Here is a 15,105-nt window from a genome sequence, read left to right on the forward strand (position 1 = left end):
TATCAAAAACTTTCAATTTTCAAACGTTTTCGTTTGATTTTTCATTAAAAACAAAGTTTGTTGCAACTTGCCCTTTTTACTAAGTTCTGTGAAAATCGTATGTTTTTGTAGATTTTTTAACAATAGTTATGTTAATTTTGTTTGGTTCCGGCACGAGTTTTTATCATAAATGATTACAACTTTTTTTCAAAAAGTGCTCCATTTTCTGACGAAAAGTTAATAAAATCCTGCAAAAATGCTGCAGCAAATTGTTATTTGCTTGACCTATCCCTAGGTGGCTTGAAGCATGCGATGGATGGCCTGGAGTAAAAATGTAAACAATATTCGTGTAATACGATCCAGAGAGCTTTTTAAAAATTTCAGACATGCTAGCATTATATTCCAACTATCACTCTGCAAAATTTCAATAAAAGATGAAATTTCTGAGATTTGTAGTTTGAATGGCAAAAGTTCAAAAATTCGATTTTGTAGAATAACTTAATGACAGGCCACACAATTCTGTGAAATTATAGTGTGATAGTTGAACCTGTGGTTGATCTATCTATCTATCTTACATCACCAGTGTAAAAAGTTTAAAGTCGAAGGGACAGTGCGCGTGCTTAGCTTTTCTATACAATTATGAACGCTACTGTAGAGTAAAAATTCTAACTTACTAGGCTTCAGCTTGATCTTTAAAAATAATGTTGTACCAGTCTCGGAGAGCGTTACAAAGCAGTTGCAATCACATGTCGGTTTTTAGATCATTTTATCACATGCCTCCTTGAGATAACAAATAAATAATTGATGATAGAATTTATATAGAAAATCATAGATAAAAAAATCAAATAAGAGATTTCTCGTTAAAAATTTTGCTTTAAAATGCCCTTTTTGGCATTTGGAATGTTTGTTGGAAATTTCAATTCAGATATCGATTTCAAAAAAAAAATCCCCAAAACACAAAACCGGTGAAAATCACTATTCTAGAAAAAGATCTGAATTCATTTTCAAGATTGCGTTCTAAAAAAAATTAAATATATATATATTTTTTATTATTATTATTTTTGCTTTATTTATTTATTTGCAGCTGAAAAAGTCTTACAAACTGTTGCCAACTACTCTAAAAGTGGAATTATAAAGTGTGTAAGCATTACTATATCCTAATCATAAATAATAATTCGATTTGGGGTGTATTCTAGGGTATACAATATTCAATTCAATTAATAAACGTTTTTTGGTGAAAAAATAGGCGGTGTAAAAAATCATTTTAGCAAGGGAAATCGCGCACATCTTTCACACGAATAATTTTAGAGGTATCACTTTTGCGTAGTAAAACCATTCCGTTCGCGTACCAAGCGTATTTAAAGGTGTTTTCCTTCTGGTATTTCCGTGCAGCTCCCAAGAGTTGTTGGTTGGCCGCAGTTAAGCGATGATGAAAATATACAGGCTGGTTGCATCCCAACCCAAGAGTGTTGCAGTTGATCGGCCGTATGCGGGAAGTTTTCAAAATCTTTTCCTTCAATCTGGAATTCGTAAGGCAAACTAAAATCGGTTGGATACCTTTCGAATTAGTTGAATTTAAACCAGCCGTATGAAATGATCATCGAATCCCATGTCAAAAAGATGGAATCGCACATCTGGTGAATTTTCTGCACACTTGATGAATTTTACCGCACACTTGGTGAATTTTGTGCACACTTGATGAATTCTGCCGCACATCTGATGAATTTTTCTGCACATCTGGTGAATTTCAGCGCACAATCCCAATGATTTTTCGCTGGGATTCGATGATCATTTCATACGGCTGATTTCAACGAGTAATGGTTTGTATTTCATCGTCTCGGTATTCAATCTTCAACCCGTTCATTATCGTTCGAAAGAGAACAATAAGGTTCTCATCAGCAGCGATTCGGACAACGTTGGAAATTAATAAATGGTTCATCATACTTGCTTGCTTCAGTTCGTTAAGCTCGCACATGACATCCTCATTTAATTGGCGGCATTCCAAATGATCATGTTTCACCTGCAGAAATTCCTTGGTTAGATGACCAATATCGGTTTGCTGATTCGATAGCGTTGATTTCATTTCCTCAAATTCGTTTGAAAGATACTGCTGGGAAACTTTAACTTCGTCCACTTCAGTCCGGAGATTAGCAACGGCTTGGTTGATAGTGTGAGCTACTTCATCGATGCGGGCATTTGTTTGGCTACAAGCGGCTTGTATGTCGTTCTTTATCATCCTGTGCAAGTCAGCTAGTGAGATGATAGGTTGGCTCACGGGATCAGTCGTTTCTTCCTCACGGTGTTGAGTGTTTGCAACTTGGCTGGCAATTTTTTGATGCTTGGATTGGTGATTTTGGTTAGTCCCCGGTGAGACAGTTTCTTCACTGGAACCGTTGTTGAGTTGTCGTTTGATGCGGTTGCGGGACATGGTGATAGCAGTGAATAACACAAAGCGCTGCTTGTCTTAGTGCGATGAGATCCTCTGTTATGGCGTTGAAACCAGCCGTATGAAATGATCATCGAATCCCATGTCAAAAAGATGGAATCGCACATCTGGTGAATTTTCTGCACACTTGATGAATTTTACCGCACACTTGGTGAATTTTGTGCACACTTGATGAATTTTGCCGCACACTTGGTGAATTTTGTGCACACTTGATGAATTCTGCCGCACATCTGATGAATTTTTCTGCACATCTGGTGAATTTCAGCGCACAATCCCAATGATTTTTCGCTGGGATTCGATGATCATTTCATACGGCTGGTTGAAACTATCAATTTTCAAGAGCAAATTGTACAATTTTCAATCAAAAATAACGTCGACTTATGATTGCGATCGATCGAACTTAACGTGAATTTTAAACTTCGACGATGGAACAGTAATGTTCAGTGGTTCGTTGTCGAGAATTAATCGAATACACGGCAAATTTAATCCGGGAAAGAAGCGCAAGAGATACACGACCGTCAAGCAAGCGAGCTTACTTACCGGTCCGGTTATTGATTAAATAGTACTGAAAGATTCAGGAAAATTCAGCAAGAAATATATTTTATTAGTTTGTTGTTTAACATTAGGGGAGAATGAGGATACTTGATCCCTGGGGATACTTGATTCCTTTGCTATTCCTCGAAACTAGAATGTTTTACAAAGATCAAATGTTCTAGAAAAATGTACCAAATGGAGCAAAACAACTGTGCTTTAAGCTCAAAAAAATTGAACAAGTATACTTTGTAAGTTATTTCACTTAGTTTGAAAAATTTCATTAGATGTTACTTGAAGATCTTTTAACATCAATTTAAAATGTTTCTCACATGAAAAAAGGGTAACAAATATATTCATTTAAATATGTCAACCGTTAGAGTATAAAATGAAACCCCCCTCATGAGGTAGTGCTTCCTACGGCCCTGACTATGACAATAAACTTTGGTATGCTAACTGACTCAGATGGAGCACTTGGTAAAATATCGAACTGGCAAGTCGAGATGAGATGTTTGAGTGAGCTCGATTCTCATTTTTTGGGCCTATTTTCCAATAGGCAGAAAATTCTTTAAAATGTTTTTTTTTTGTTTTCTTGAATGTAGTGGTCATGTATCATTTTGCTTGGAAGCTCGAGTCTTTATGCGGCACAGAGAATTACTCAATAGGCTTTGTATTTATGCTGCAACCTCTTCTATGGGTGTAGGGGAGATAAGGGCATAAAGAGCACCCGGGGCATAGTAAGCACTTTTTTTCTGCTAAAATACTTATTTTTGAGAACAAAATTTATATAAGGATTAGTTTCGTACTTCGTATAGTATTAATTTTTCAGCAAAAAAGAAATCTCCTTATCATATTTAAAGAAATATTTTAAAAAAAACCACATAGGTTCTGAAGTGACGAAAATATTATTATTTTTTAGCACCGGATAAATAGCTCTTATGATCGTTAAATCATCTAGATCTATAATGTACGCACTGCAACATGATGAACACATTGTTCCTCAATTTTCACCATAATCAAATTTATGTTTTTTCATCATGTTAATCAATTTAAAAACGCGTTTTTACCTTAATTTGTGACTCGGGGCGTATAAAGCGCTATTGATCGGAGCACGATGAACATTTTCTGCCGTAGAATCTAGCAGCGAATTCAATTCGATGAAATCAACTGAATTATAGAGCCACAGCTTGACTATTCTACATCTTCTTCTTCTTCTTCTTCTTCTTTTACCAACATAGCCCAAACGTGTAAGCATCCTGGAAAATGGAAAGAGTTGCATCCTTCATTTTTCTTTTCAACGTTATCTCTGTTACATAAAACATGCATTGCAGAGATAACTACGGCCAGGCCAACCATGTGGTAATTACCGCAAAAGATTCTGGAGCAAGGGGAGGAATAAAGCGTGGAGTTCCCTACCAAACGCTTCATATGGATTACTTAAATACCTACAGCATAATTTGAAAATAGCTACACTAATCTAATGACAATTTGTATTAGGAAAATAACGTTTATATAATGGAAAAGGTTTGATCTCACCAAATAAGTCTCGGAAGTTTTCGACTAGAAAACTTTTCCTCTAGTCCGGAGCAACTGACTTTAAAATTCCTTCCGAACTCTCTCAATCAGGATTCAGCATGCCGGAACAAAGTGCGAACCACTCCGGGAACAACCACCAGCCACTTAATCTATCATTTTCCACTGTTCAATTTTAAAATTTCTAGTTTTTTTGTAACTGATTAAAAAAAATTAAGGACGAAAACAAAAACGCGTGCGATGTCCAAAAGTCATGGCTTACTCCAAGTTTTCGTCCAATTTTTTTTTCCAACTTATTGAAAATTTGAATTGATTTTTATTATCCCCATTATTTATTATCGTGATGTTTCAACTCCAAGTGACAAAAGGAGGATTTCAAATTTGTTCTGGCCTTATAAAAAAATGGCACCTGCTTTACTTGAAAATTTTGTTACTCAATTCATACTTTGTGCAATGCAACACCTCGAGTATGTGCATAATCTGGGCACATATATCTCGAAAAAATATTTGAAGCATTTTAAGCCACTGCAATAAATTCTTTGTATGTATGTATGTATGTATTGTATCCACCTTGGGTTTACGGCAGCGCCGTGGTTGTGGCAAAAAAAATAACCCACACGTCCATCTTGGTTACCACGCAACACAATTATAACTCCTCAATGAGACTTCTAAGGGAATGGAATCGTAAGCAGCGTCACTAACGGTATCCAGGGTGAAAAAGGGGAAAAGTCTCGAGAAGCTATAACCACGTTGTTGTCTAATCAAGATAGCATGCAAATTATAATCCCGCCGCCAAGGCTTCCGAAAAAAGAGTGCGTCCTTATTTTACAAAAAGTAATCAAACACTATCTTTTTCTCAACCATGCCAAATTCCATTGACATAAATTGAGGAACGTCCAGTATTCAAAACGGTACTAGCATACACGGTAACCCGCTCTTCTTGTAAAACGAGGATACCCAGATGCCCCTGCCCTTGATGTTTGAATATAATATGATATAAATAAAATATAATAATAAAAAATATGTTATACAACAATATAATAAATCGGTTATATAGTATGTAATATAAAATTATATAGTATAATAAAATATAAGGCAATATGATCTAATACCATACAATAAAATGCGATATAGTATGATACAATATAATTAAATATATATATAAAAAAAACTATATTGCATCTACGTTCATATGTTTTTTATGTTTCCACCTTGGATAAAAAAATTGCAATGAGCTAGATGATTAAAAAACAAAATTAAAAAAAACTATAATACCATTTCCGGAATGAAGAACATCAACCTATAGAATTTACGAAAAATCAGTCGTTATTGCGAATTTCATGATGCTGTAAGTAAACATGATAATTAATTAAATTAAACAAAACCAAGATAAATGCTATTAAAATTTATCATAGATGCAGACCGGTAACCTATAAGATAGATAGATATTAACCAAACATTTAGTTCAACGTGTGTGACATCAATCATCCTTTGATGCTTCTGTTATAAAAATAATTTTCAGTATTGGCAAATAAGTTTAAAAGATGAATGAAAATATATCCAGCGTAACATTTCAAAAGGGTGATACTGCCAAATTTAAAATAATCGAGTTAACGGTCATTCCGGATGTTCGCGGTTGCACTTTACCTTAAAAACGCGGTTTCATCCTAAAATCACATACAAATTTCAAAAAATTGATAAAATTTAATTGAGCGAACCTTCTTGTTGATGCATTTTCGTTGGAACGTGAAGTTACGCCTATATAAAAAAAAAATTGTGTAATTTTTCTATTCATGTAGGGCCAATAGGCGTAGCTGAGTTGACCATGTGTGACAAAACGGCCTTATTAGTATTGATTAAAGAGCGAAACTTCAAACAAAAACAAAAAAAAGGTGAAACTCGAAAATTTCTGAAATTTAGTGAAAATAGTAAAAGTTCTTTGTAAGCAACGAACAATAAGTGAATATAATACATATTTTTGATTTTAATGAACAAAAAGTAGTCGATTTTTTAAATAGGATTTGATAAGATGTTCCGAGATTTCAAACGCGTTCTAACTGTTAGTTTCACCCTTATGAAATGTTACGCTAGATATGTAGAATAATACATGTGATTATTATATTTATGATTGGCGTCTAAGAAGCTGTAAAAATCAAACCATTTAAATAACTCAATTCATTTGTTGGCACTTTTCTAACTCTCTTATTTGAACCTAAACTAAGAATAACGGGAACTGAAAAAAAAATACTCTAAAATACTTGCATCAAAAATATTTTTATAGTAAGAATTCCGACTGGTTTCATTTAAACAAGTAAAAAATGTTTTGCCAGGTTTTTGGATTCATTTTAATTAAAAGTGGATTAAAGCTTAAATGTTATATCCAAATCATTTTTAAGTAAAACGAATCGCACTGATGTACTTTTTACTTTTCATGTGAAGTAATAATTTATACACTGACTTTATAAGAATAAACTGAAATTTGATATAGTAACTACGACATTATAAGGAAACGCTTTATATGGTGTAATATATTTCTACAAACCTCAGATAAATTAGTTGCCATTATTAAAAAAAAACATGAAGCGACTTGAATCCGATAGAATCTTGTAATATTAATTTATATTACTATGGGTAATACAGCTAAATTAAGAAATTAATTTGTTATAAACTTTTTTGTATCGACAATGCTTATTAAGCCAGAATGAATCGAATGTGATGATGGACTAAATGGCAGTTTTGGATATACCGGATGATAAAAATATTTATTCAACAAAAAACGGCTGATTCAAAAAAAAAAAAAAATAAATAAACGTTGAGTTTAGCTTTTATCTATAATACTTAAAAAAAAATGAAACATACGGTTAGAATAAACAGCAAAAGATTTTCTTGCAGACCTTCCTCTCCACAGGGACAAGCTACATTATATGAGAAAAATCATGAAAATAAATTTTTTGCTATATAATTATGTTGAAATAATAAATTCGTTTATCAAATTCATTTAATTTAAATAAACGCACAACGTTCAGTGAAAACAATGAATTTCATACTAAGGTATTTGATGGCATCTAGAATACTATGCATATATCCGTGAAATCAGACAAATTTTAATGAAAATAATATAAGGAAACTGAAACAAGAAAAGTTTGAAGCAATTTGTAACAGATATTCAAAATCAACAAACATCATCTTGTTTAAATTCCCTCAGAAATTCTGCAAATAATTTTTATCTAAAATTTTATAAAAAAATAAGTTTTCAAAATGAAATGAATTTTCAATACCAAATGAAATGATCTAAAAACTACATTTATTGACCAAGGATTAAACTAATTTTCGAAAATCAAATTCGGGTGAATGGTATGAACAAAAATATCTTGTTATTCCATCTCCCGGTATTTTGCATCATTGAAATTTTTTTAGCTGCACTGAAAATCAAAAATACCCAAACTTGAGAACTGCCACCCCCCAAACCTGAGTTCGAAATTCACAACTCAGGTTTGTGAAAAAATCACAGCTTGCCAATACGCCAAACTTGTCCTTCAAGCGGAGAACTGTTTTTTTGGGGGGTTTTTTGTTGTAAGCGAATCTGATTCTATTACCTCCATCGTGGCAGATTTAGGTTTGGGGGGTAAGTTCAAAGCGGCGAACTGTTTCTTTTTGGGGATAACTTTTATTCCCGCTTCGTTCGCAGAAAGTCTCGCATATACGATGATGTAGCTGCCTCTCTCAACAAATCTTCGGTGGTCGAGTGGTTAGCATCCTGTGATGGTAATCCTAGTGCCATTGCAGGTATGGGTCTGATTCCTGTACCTGCAGTAATCTTTTTTTATTTTGATTTTCATTTTATTGCGGTATCAGATTTTGGGGGATGAGTTCTCCTTTAAGAGCTTAACTTTGGGCTAAGTCACCATAAGCCAAACTTGTAGGGAGGGAATTTCATTCGGGTTGGCGGGGAAAGTTCTCAAGTTTGGGTATTTTCGAGGTTCAGTGTGTTACGTGTATAAAGAAAAGCTGTAGTATGTATATGTGATGTAAAGAACAGAGAAATAGAGAGATAGTAATACATATTTGGAAAGTCCTCACCCAATTCGCTGCTTCATTTGCCAGGCACATCAAATTTAGTTTGAGCGCGTTTCAGTCAAAACGCCGATGTTCGTCTCGAGCTTGCAACACTTTTTTCACTTCATCATTTCCGTTTGAAACATTGAGCTCAAACTAGAATTTTCAATTCACTTCTTCTCATCCAAAAGTTTAATCAATTTGCTCCATCTCCAACATATTTTTCAAGCCCTTTCTTTTAGACTGGGACGGGCATGTACACATGTGCCAGCATTAATTTGCGCGAGAATTTTCGAGCTCGAAACATAATGAACCCTTTTTTGGATCACGTTCACAGATTATCACTATCTCTTTTTTGCCATTCTTCGCCTGCACACACACCTACATCCGCATACTTGGTTTGGCGCACACGCGACAAAAATAAATCGGCAAATCACAGACGCCATTTTTGTGCAACCTTTTTCCTCACTTTCATCATAATTCCACGTCTTCGCTTGTAGATTCATGCACTTTTCCACATTAAATTCGGATCCATTTTCGAACAATGTTCAACCAAGTTAAAAGTTGAGACCGGGCCGCTCAATCCAGCTACTAATCACGAAAACCTTCCCTTATTCTGGTTTCTATCAGCAGCAAATAAATGATTACGATTTCGTTTAAAAATATCAAATCACACCCTCCATCACAAAATGTTTCCCTTGTTTTCAAAATCCACAGATACCGCTTTAAAAAAAAAAACCAAACACATTTCTCGCTTCTTCGTAGGTTCCCGAAACGCGCGGCAGGGTTGAGAAAAGTGAACCGATCTGGCAGAGCTCTCTCGCGCAACTCCCACAGCTTGACTATTCTACATCTGACGATTAAGAGCACCTGCAACGGTTCAGGTCTAAATATTGGTTTTAGGTATACCAGTTTTAGCAAAATTTTAAATTTTGGAATCGGCTTAAACACGCGCTCCCCACCGGTGTGATAGCAAATTTAAAACAGGTACACTTTTATTGCAGACACTCAATAATTGAAAAGAAAAAACTCATTTTAATTGAAAAATTGCTAAGTTTTGAGTTTCACACCGTCTTAATTGTATCAGGGTTTCATTAACTTAAAGTCTTTTTAATAAAGTTTGTTTGGAACAAGTAGAAATGGATTGACGATTGAATACCTTTCTTTTTCCAATTGACTTCGACCGATTTCTTCCAGGCCGTAACGAACCCCCATGTCGAGCTTTGTCTATTTTGACTATTTTGACTAGTTTCAGCTTGCTTCATTGACAACGACCTGACTAGTTTCGACCAAAACTTTGGCTCATTGAACAACTACCAGTTGGCAGAAACCAGTTGAAACCGATTTTTATCTATGATTGAACGAAGCTTAAAAAGCCAAAATGCCTATACGCAGCGAGAAAAAAAGCTTAATTGAAACAAAAAAAAAACCTTTTTCTTTTAAAAATTGACTCATTTTGGGGTGTTGATTCCAAATATTAATTTAGTTTACCAGTTCTTTTTTATAGGTAAAAATTCATTAAACATATTTGTGCTTTTGTTTGGGCAAACTAAACAGATTGACAAACATGCTCCTTTTATGTATTCTTAAGTAGAATTTTCATAATTATCAGTAGTTTGTAATGTAGCAGACGGCTTTTTAGCCAGAAATTGAAAGGAATTTTTTCTAAGAATCATGTCAGTTTAGTCAATGTTATCGAACAATATATCATATTTCATGGTTTTTATATTAAAATGGTGAAATATTATGGATTATAAATATTGTTAACAACTTTTGACAAAAACCGGTCATTACACGGATATTCAAATTTTTTAATTTTTTTTAAAGTTTATTGTTGTTTTGCATTAATTTCATTAGAATGTTTCTGTTATTGAAAATGAAAGTTCATATAACGTTTGAACTCGAGAAACGCTGACTGGGCTCACTAATTCGTTGAGGCTAAAAGCTATTTATTGAAATATGAAGTCAAGAATAGTTTGACATAAATTATTTATACATGATACATGGTTTTTGTTAACATGTTTTCTCAATTTGTGTTACGTATTGACCGATTTTGGCGAGAAAAAACATTCAAATAACTTCTCAAAAAGAAACAATTATTACACCCAATGCTACCCAAACATGTGTGAAAATAATCTTCATTGGCTAAAATTTTCTCACCGTGAGCTCCAAACGTCTAAATCGGTCTGTCGTATATTTTGAAATCCTGTTCCAAATTTGCTTGAATTTGGAACAAAGGCGTATAACTGTTGGGAATTTTGAAATCGATAACTGTGCTAAAACAGCAATTTACGACACCGGTGCCAGCCGAAATGTTTTAGCGTGGTCGAAAACCGTGTTTTGCACCTACCGTTGGGACAGCCCTAAGCCTATTGGTAAGGTGTTGGAGAGATAATCAGAAGACTCGAGTTCGATTCTGATTGTTGCATCATACGGCTAGTAAGTAGCATCACCCGCCATACAAAGCACCAGAAACATAATTTGTCAGTGTGTGTGAATTGTTTGTATTCTACAAACAGACATATATTATTTTGTTATTGCTTTGTTTGACGGATCTTCGACTCACCTCGACCAGGAATAGAACTCGGGTCCACTGATTATTTCTCCGACACCCTACCAATAGGCCAAATCTTCAGATGAAAATAGTCAAGCTGTAGCTCTATATAATACAGTTGACTTCATCGAGTTGAATTCGCTACTAGATTTTACGGCAAAAAACGCTCATTGTGCCCCGATTAATGGTGCTTATACTGCCCCAGGGGGGGTTCTCATTATTCCCTTACAGTGACTGATTTCGGCAAAAAAAAATAAAAGGCATTTTTAAACGTTTTTATCTACTTTTTTGAGTTTAAGCCAATTAGGAAGTAAACTTTTTTAGTGTCTGAACACGAAACAATGGTATTATTGACATACACAGTAAACGAAAATTACCGAGTTCGGTAATTTTTTTACCGAAATCCTAACATGTGTAAATCGTTAAACTGTTCGGTAATTTTTTCGGTAAAAAATAAACGAACATCGGTAAATCGAATCATCATTTACCGATGTTCGTTTATTTTTTTACCGAAAAAATTACCGAACAGTTTAACGATTTACACATGTTAGGATTTCGGTAAAAAAAATTACCGAACTCGGTAGTTTTCGTTTACTGCGTATAATAGCTGTTTTCTATGGTCAAATGAGCGTTCATCTTAAGGTGGCCATTATGCCCTTATCTCCCCTAGTTTTTTTTCTTAAATCGGAATAAAAAAATCCCTTCACCTATTTTTGCTAGTTTTAAATGTAATACACTAGCTAATTAAATCTGACGACTTTCATTCAATCAATCACTGTGAAATGAGGCTTAAAATTTTTGTCCAAAATTTAAATTACATTTTGAACTAATAAAAACAAAAAAAAAGTGAACGATTCTGTTTTTCATTATGAAAAATTATATTTCAATATTTTATTCAATCAATTTGTGATTTGCGATACCACTTAAATCATTTTTGTTATATTTATCATATTTAGTTATTACTTTGTAATTTATGTCATTTGTATCGTTTCTGTAATTTTTTATGCTTTTAATTGCTGAAATTTTTTTTTTGGAACATCTTCAAGTTGCGGAAACAAAATAAGATGTAAATCATTCGAATATTCATCTCAGCTTTGATCTCACTCGAAAATTTCAGAAGACAAAAAATTCTCCGGACGTTGCGAGTGCTATGATTGTGCAATCGCACCGGTTTATGATTAACATTACTGCTGGCTAAATATGCAAACTATGGCTAAGTAAAGCAATGTTCAGATGATGTAGCGACGGATAGCCATGCGTCCTGGACTGCGTCTCTTAGATCTTGGAACCGATTGCACATTAGATATGGTAAACAGCAAATTTGCCGGTTTGTGTACGACTGAAAGTAGAACTAACTACTTTGCTACGAATCAATAGATTTAAGGGTTATGGACGAATAAAAGTTTTGGTGAATTTGTCATTACAAAAACAAAAAAAAATAAATAAAAGTCTTTGATGATAATCGTGAATTTAATTCGCAAATGTGTTTCTGAATTCCGATTCTGGATCTCGATCCTTCATGAGCTACAATGCAGAATTAGATCTGCCATCAGGACCAATAACTTAGGCAAGACACGGTCCATTTCTAAACCGGAAAACGTTCGTTCGGTCGCGTGACCAAAACCGAGTGCACTGCATAACAATTTTCATCGTTGACGCGCCGTCGTGGTCTCAATCGTTGGCGTCGTGAACTAGCTGGACTAGGCCGCCATGCGCGCACGTCGATCGAAGTGTCAAACTAGCAAGCGACACGCGGCTAACTAAAATTGACGTGTTGCTTTGGCGCGCCAACAACTAGCTAATCGTTCAGTTCCAGCCAGGTTCGCAAACACACAAGTGACAAGATCAAGTTTGCGCGCCGCACTATTGACAGTCTTATCGTGCGCGCTTGAGGCGTATACCTACGCGGGGTCTCAAAGAGGTTGTTTGTTAGATGAAAGCTTTGCGTGCTACGATAACAGCTAACCCTAACCGGAAAATCTTACGTCTTCAGTTAGTTTAGCAAAGTGAGGTTGGTGACCTTCTCTCGGTGAGGGGGAGGAGCTCGATAGATAGTGAGGTGTGCCCCGAAGAATGGAAAGCCTGCGCTAATCACGGGTCTCTTATCCGTCGTCGGAATTGGATTGAACTGCCCAAAGCGGGCTTCCGAACCGAAAAAAGTGGTGAATGTGAAACGTTTTGGAAATGGAAAAGCGATAAGCGAAAATAAAAGTTTCCCCCCCTTTCAATGGGCTGGGTGCTGTTTCGATGAAGAGACCATTCAACGAGTCACCTCCGCTGTTGGTTTTTATTTTTCTCCATTTAATTTTCCGAAACCACCGAGAGCGATATCAAAAATTGTTTCATTTTTCACTTTCTGTGAGTGGGTGAAAGGCGTTTAGTCAAACCGAGAGAAATAAAAACGTGAGATTGAGCAAGGGGCAGGTGGAAAAGTGTAAAAGAAAAACCTAGAAGTGAAATATTGGAAGTTAAGAAAACCAAATCTACTGAAAGTGTCTGCGGTGAAAAATTATTATCCGAAGAAGAAAAATTCAAACGGCATCTTACATGTCTCTGTCGGCGGGGGTGGAACACTGAATGAAAAACTGCTAGTGACCCCGGATTGGAGCGGATCGCAGAGAGAGATCGTGGCGTTGTGGGGGCGGCAAATCAACGAACGATCAACAGCCAAACCAAACCGAAATGCAACGGCGATCGACGACGGCAGCAGCCGGAATGGATCTATTTATACTTTTTGCGGTGGCACTGTTTACTTTCACTGGAACTGGTACGCATAACACAGACTGAGTATTTCTTGTTACCTTTACAACTCTGATTACTAAAAAAAAACTTGTATGTATTAAGAAAACCGATCAGTTGCTGATCAGTGAACCCTTTTTTTCCTGCTGAACCCGGGCTGGACAACGACTTGGGTTTTATTTTTTAGATAGACCAGTTCGGTTCAACGCTGACTGGATTTTACTTCTTTTGCCGTTTAACTTGACAATGCTGCACGACTAGTGGGTACCTGAACCTACCCTTTGGAAAATTATTATGCAACTTAATCAGGAAACGTTATATGTTTGACTGGCTGTCAGCTATGCAAATGTCTTCAGATCGATCCTCTGGCTATCCAAACAAGGATACATTAAGAAATTAGGTTATGAGTATAACAGTATTAGGCAAAACCAACCTTTACCATATTATGAGATTATTAAGAAAACGCATCTATGGAGGAGAATGGGGATATTTTTTCTTATTTTCGTCCTATCTTTTTTAGAAAATTTATTAACTCGCCGTCGTTTGAATATTATTAAAGCATGTAATTTCAAATTTCTATGCTTCGAATTATAGAACGTTATTAGCAGTTACTCAGTAGTTTTTTTTTATCTGAGGCTATTGATTTCAAAATCATTTAGCTTAGCTTAGCTTGGTTGACTACTCATATCCACCTTAAATCATTGAACTTGAAATGCTTCAATTACAGGTTTTTTTAAATCGATTCTAGAGGAACTTCGTATTTTTTACATTATTTTCAAACTATACATTTCGAATTCCATGATCGCTGGCGTGGCTAAGCAGATTAAGTTCCACGTCGCCAATGGTTGCTACTCCGTGATTAATCGAGGCCATCAATTTTGCACAAAGTCCAAAAGAATGGTGCTTGGGATTAGCAGCCATTCTCATTGCACAAAACTGATGCTCTCTCTTTTTTATATGATTTATATGATTAATAACGGCGCCGGCCACGTCCTAGTAGTCAATGGGGAAAAAGGAAGGATTGTTAGTAAGATACTATTTAAGTTTAACTAGCAACCTCTCGCTCTTGCACTCCAAAAAAAAATTTGAAATTGTCAGAGCCAGACATAAGCTAGTATCACAAACTATGGAAACCGTCTATACGTCTGCGAATCCATATTCAAGTATCCAAGGAAGGGGTTGTGTTAGTTGGTGGAAGGTAGAGATCAGGATCCATTTTGGTAAATGGTGCGATCATGAGTTTCCTACACCTCCTATGCTCCTAGAC

The 15,105-nt window shown here is 35.3% G+C and overlaps 1 protein-coding gene across 4 annotated transcripts in view; it reads left to right on the forward strand.

The window, feature by feature from the left end:
* Positions 1 to 15,105, forward strand: part of LOC129745755 (chitin deacetylase 1) — a 67,261-nt gene that overhangs the window by 5,377 nt on the left and 46,779 nt on the right. For 3 of the 4 annotated variants that reach the window (XM_055739078.1, XM_055739079.1, XM_055739080.1), the window contains exon 2: positions 13,463 to 13,866. In XM_055739078.1, coding sequence (XP_055595053.1) covers positions 13,782 to 13,866 — 85 coding nt within the window. In that variant the 5' untranslated portion in view covers positions 13,463 to 13,781. The remainder of the gene's footprint in view (positions 1 to 13,462; positions 13,867 to 15,105) is intronic. The other variant, XM_055739081.1, reaches the window with a different exon arrangement.

The sequence above is a fragment of the Uranotaenia lowii genome, chromosome 2, assembly GCF_029784155.1.
Source record: "Uranotaenia lowii strain MFRU-FL chromosome 2, ASM2978415v1, whole genome shotgun sequence".
Taxonomy (NCBI): Eukaryota; Metazoa; Arthropoda; class Insecta; order Diptera; family Culicidae; genus Uranotaenia; species Uranotaenia lowii.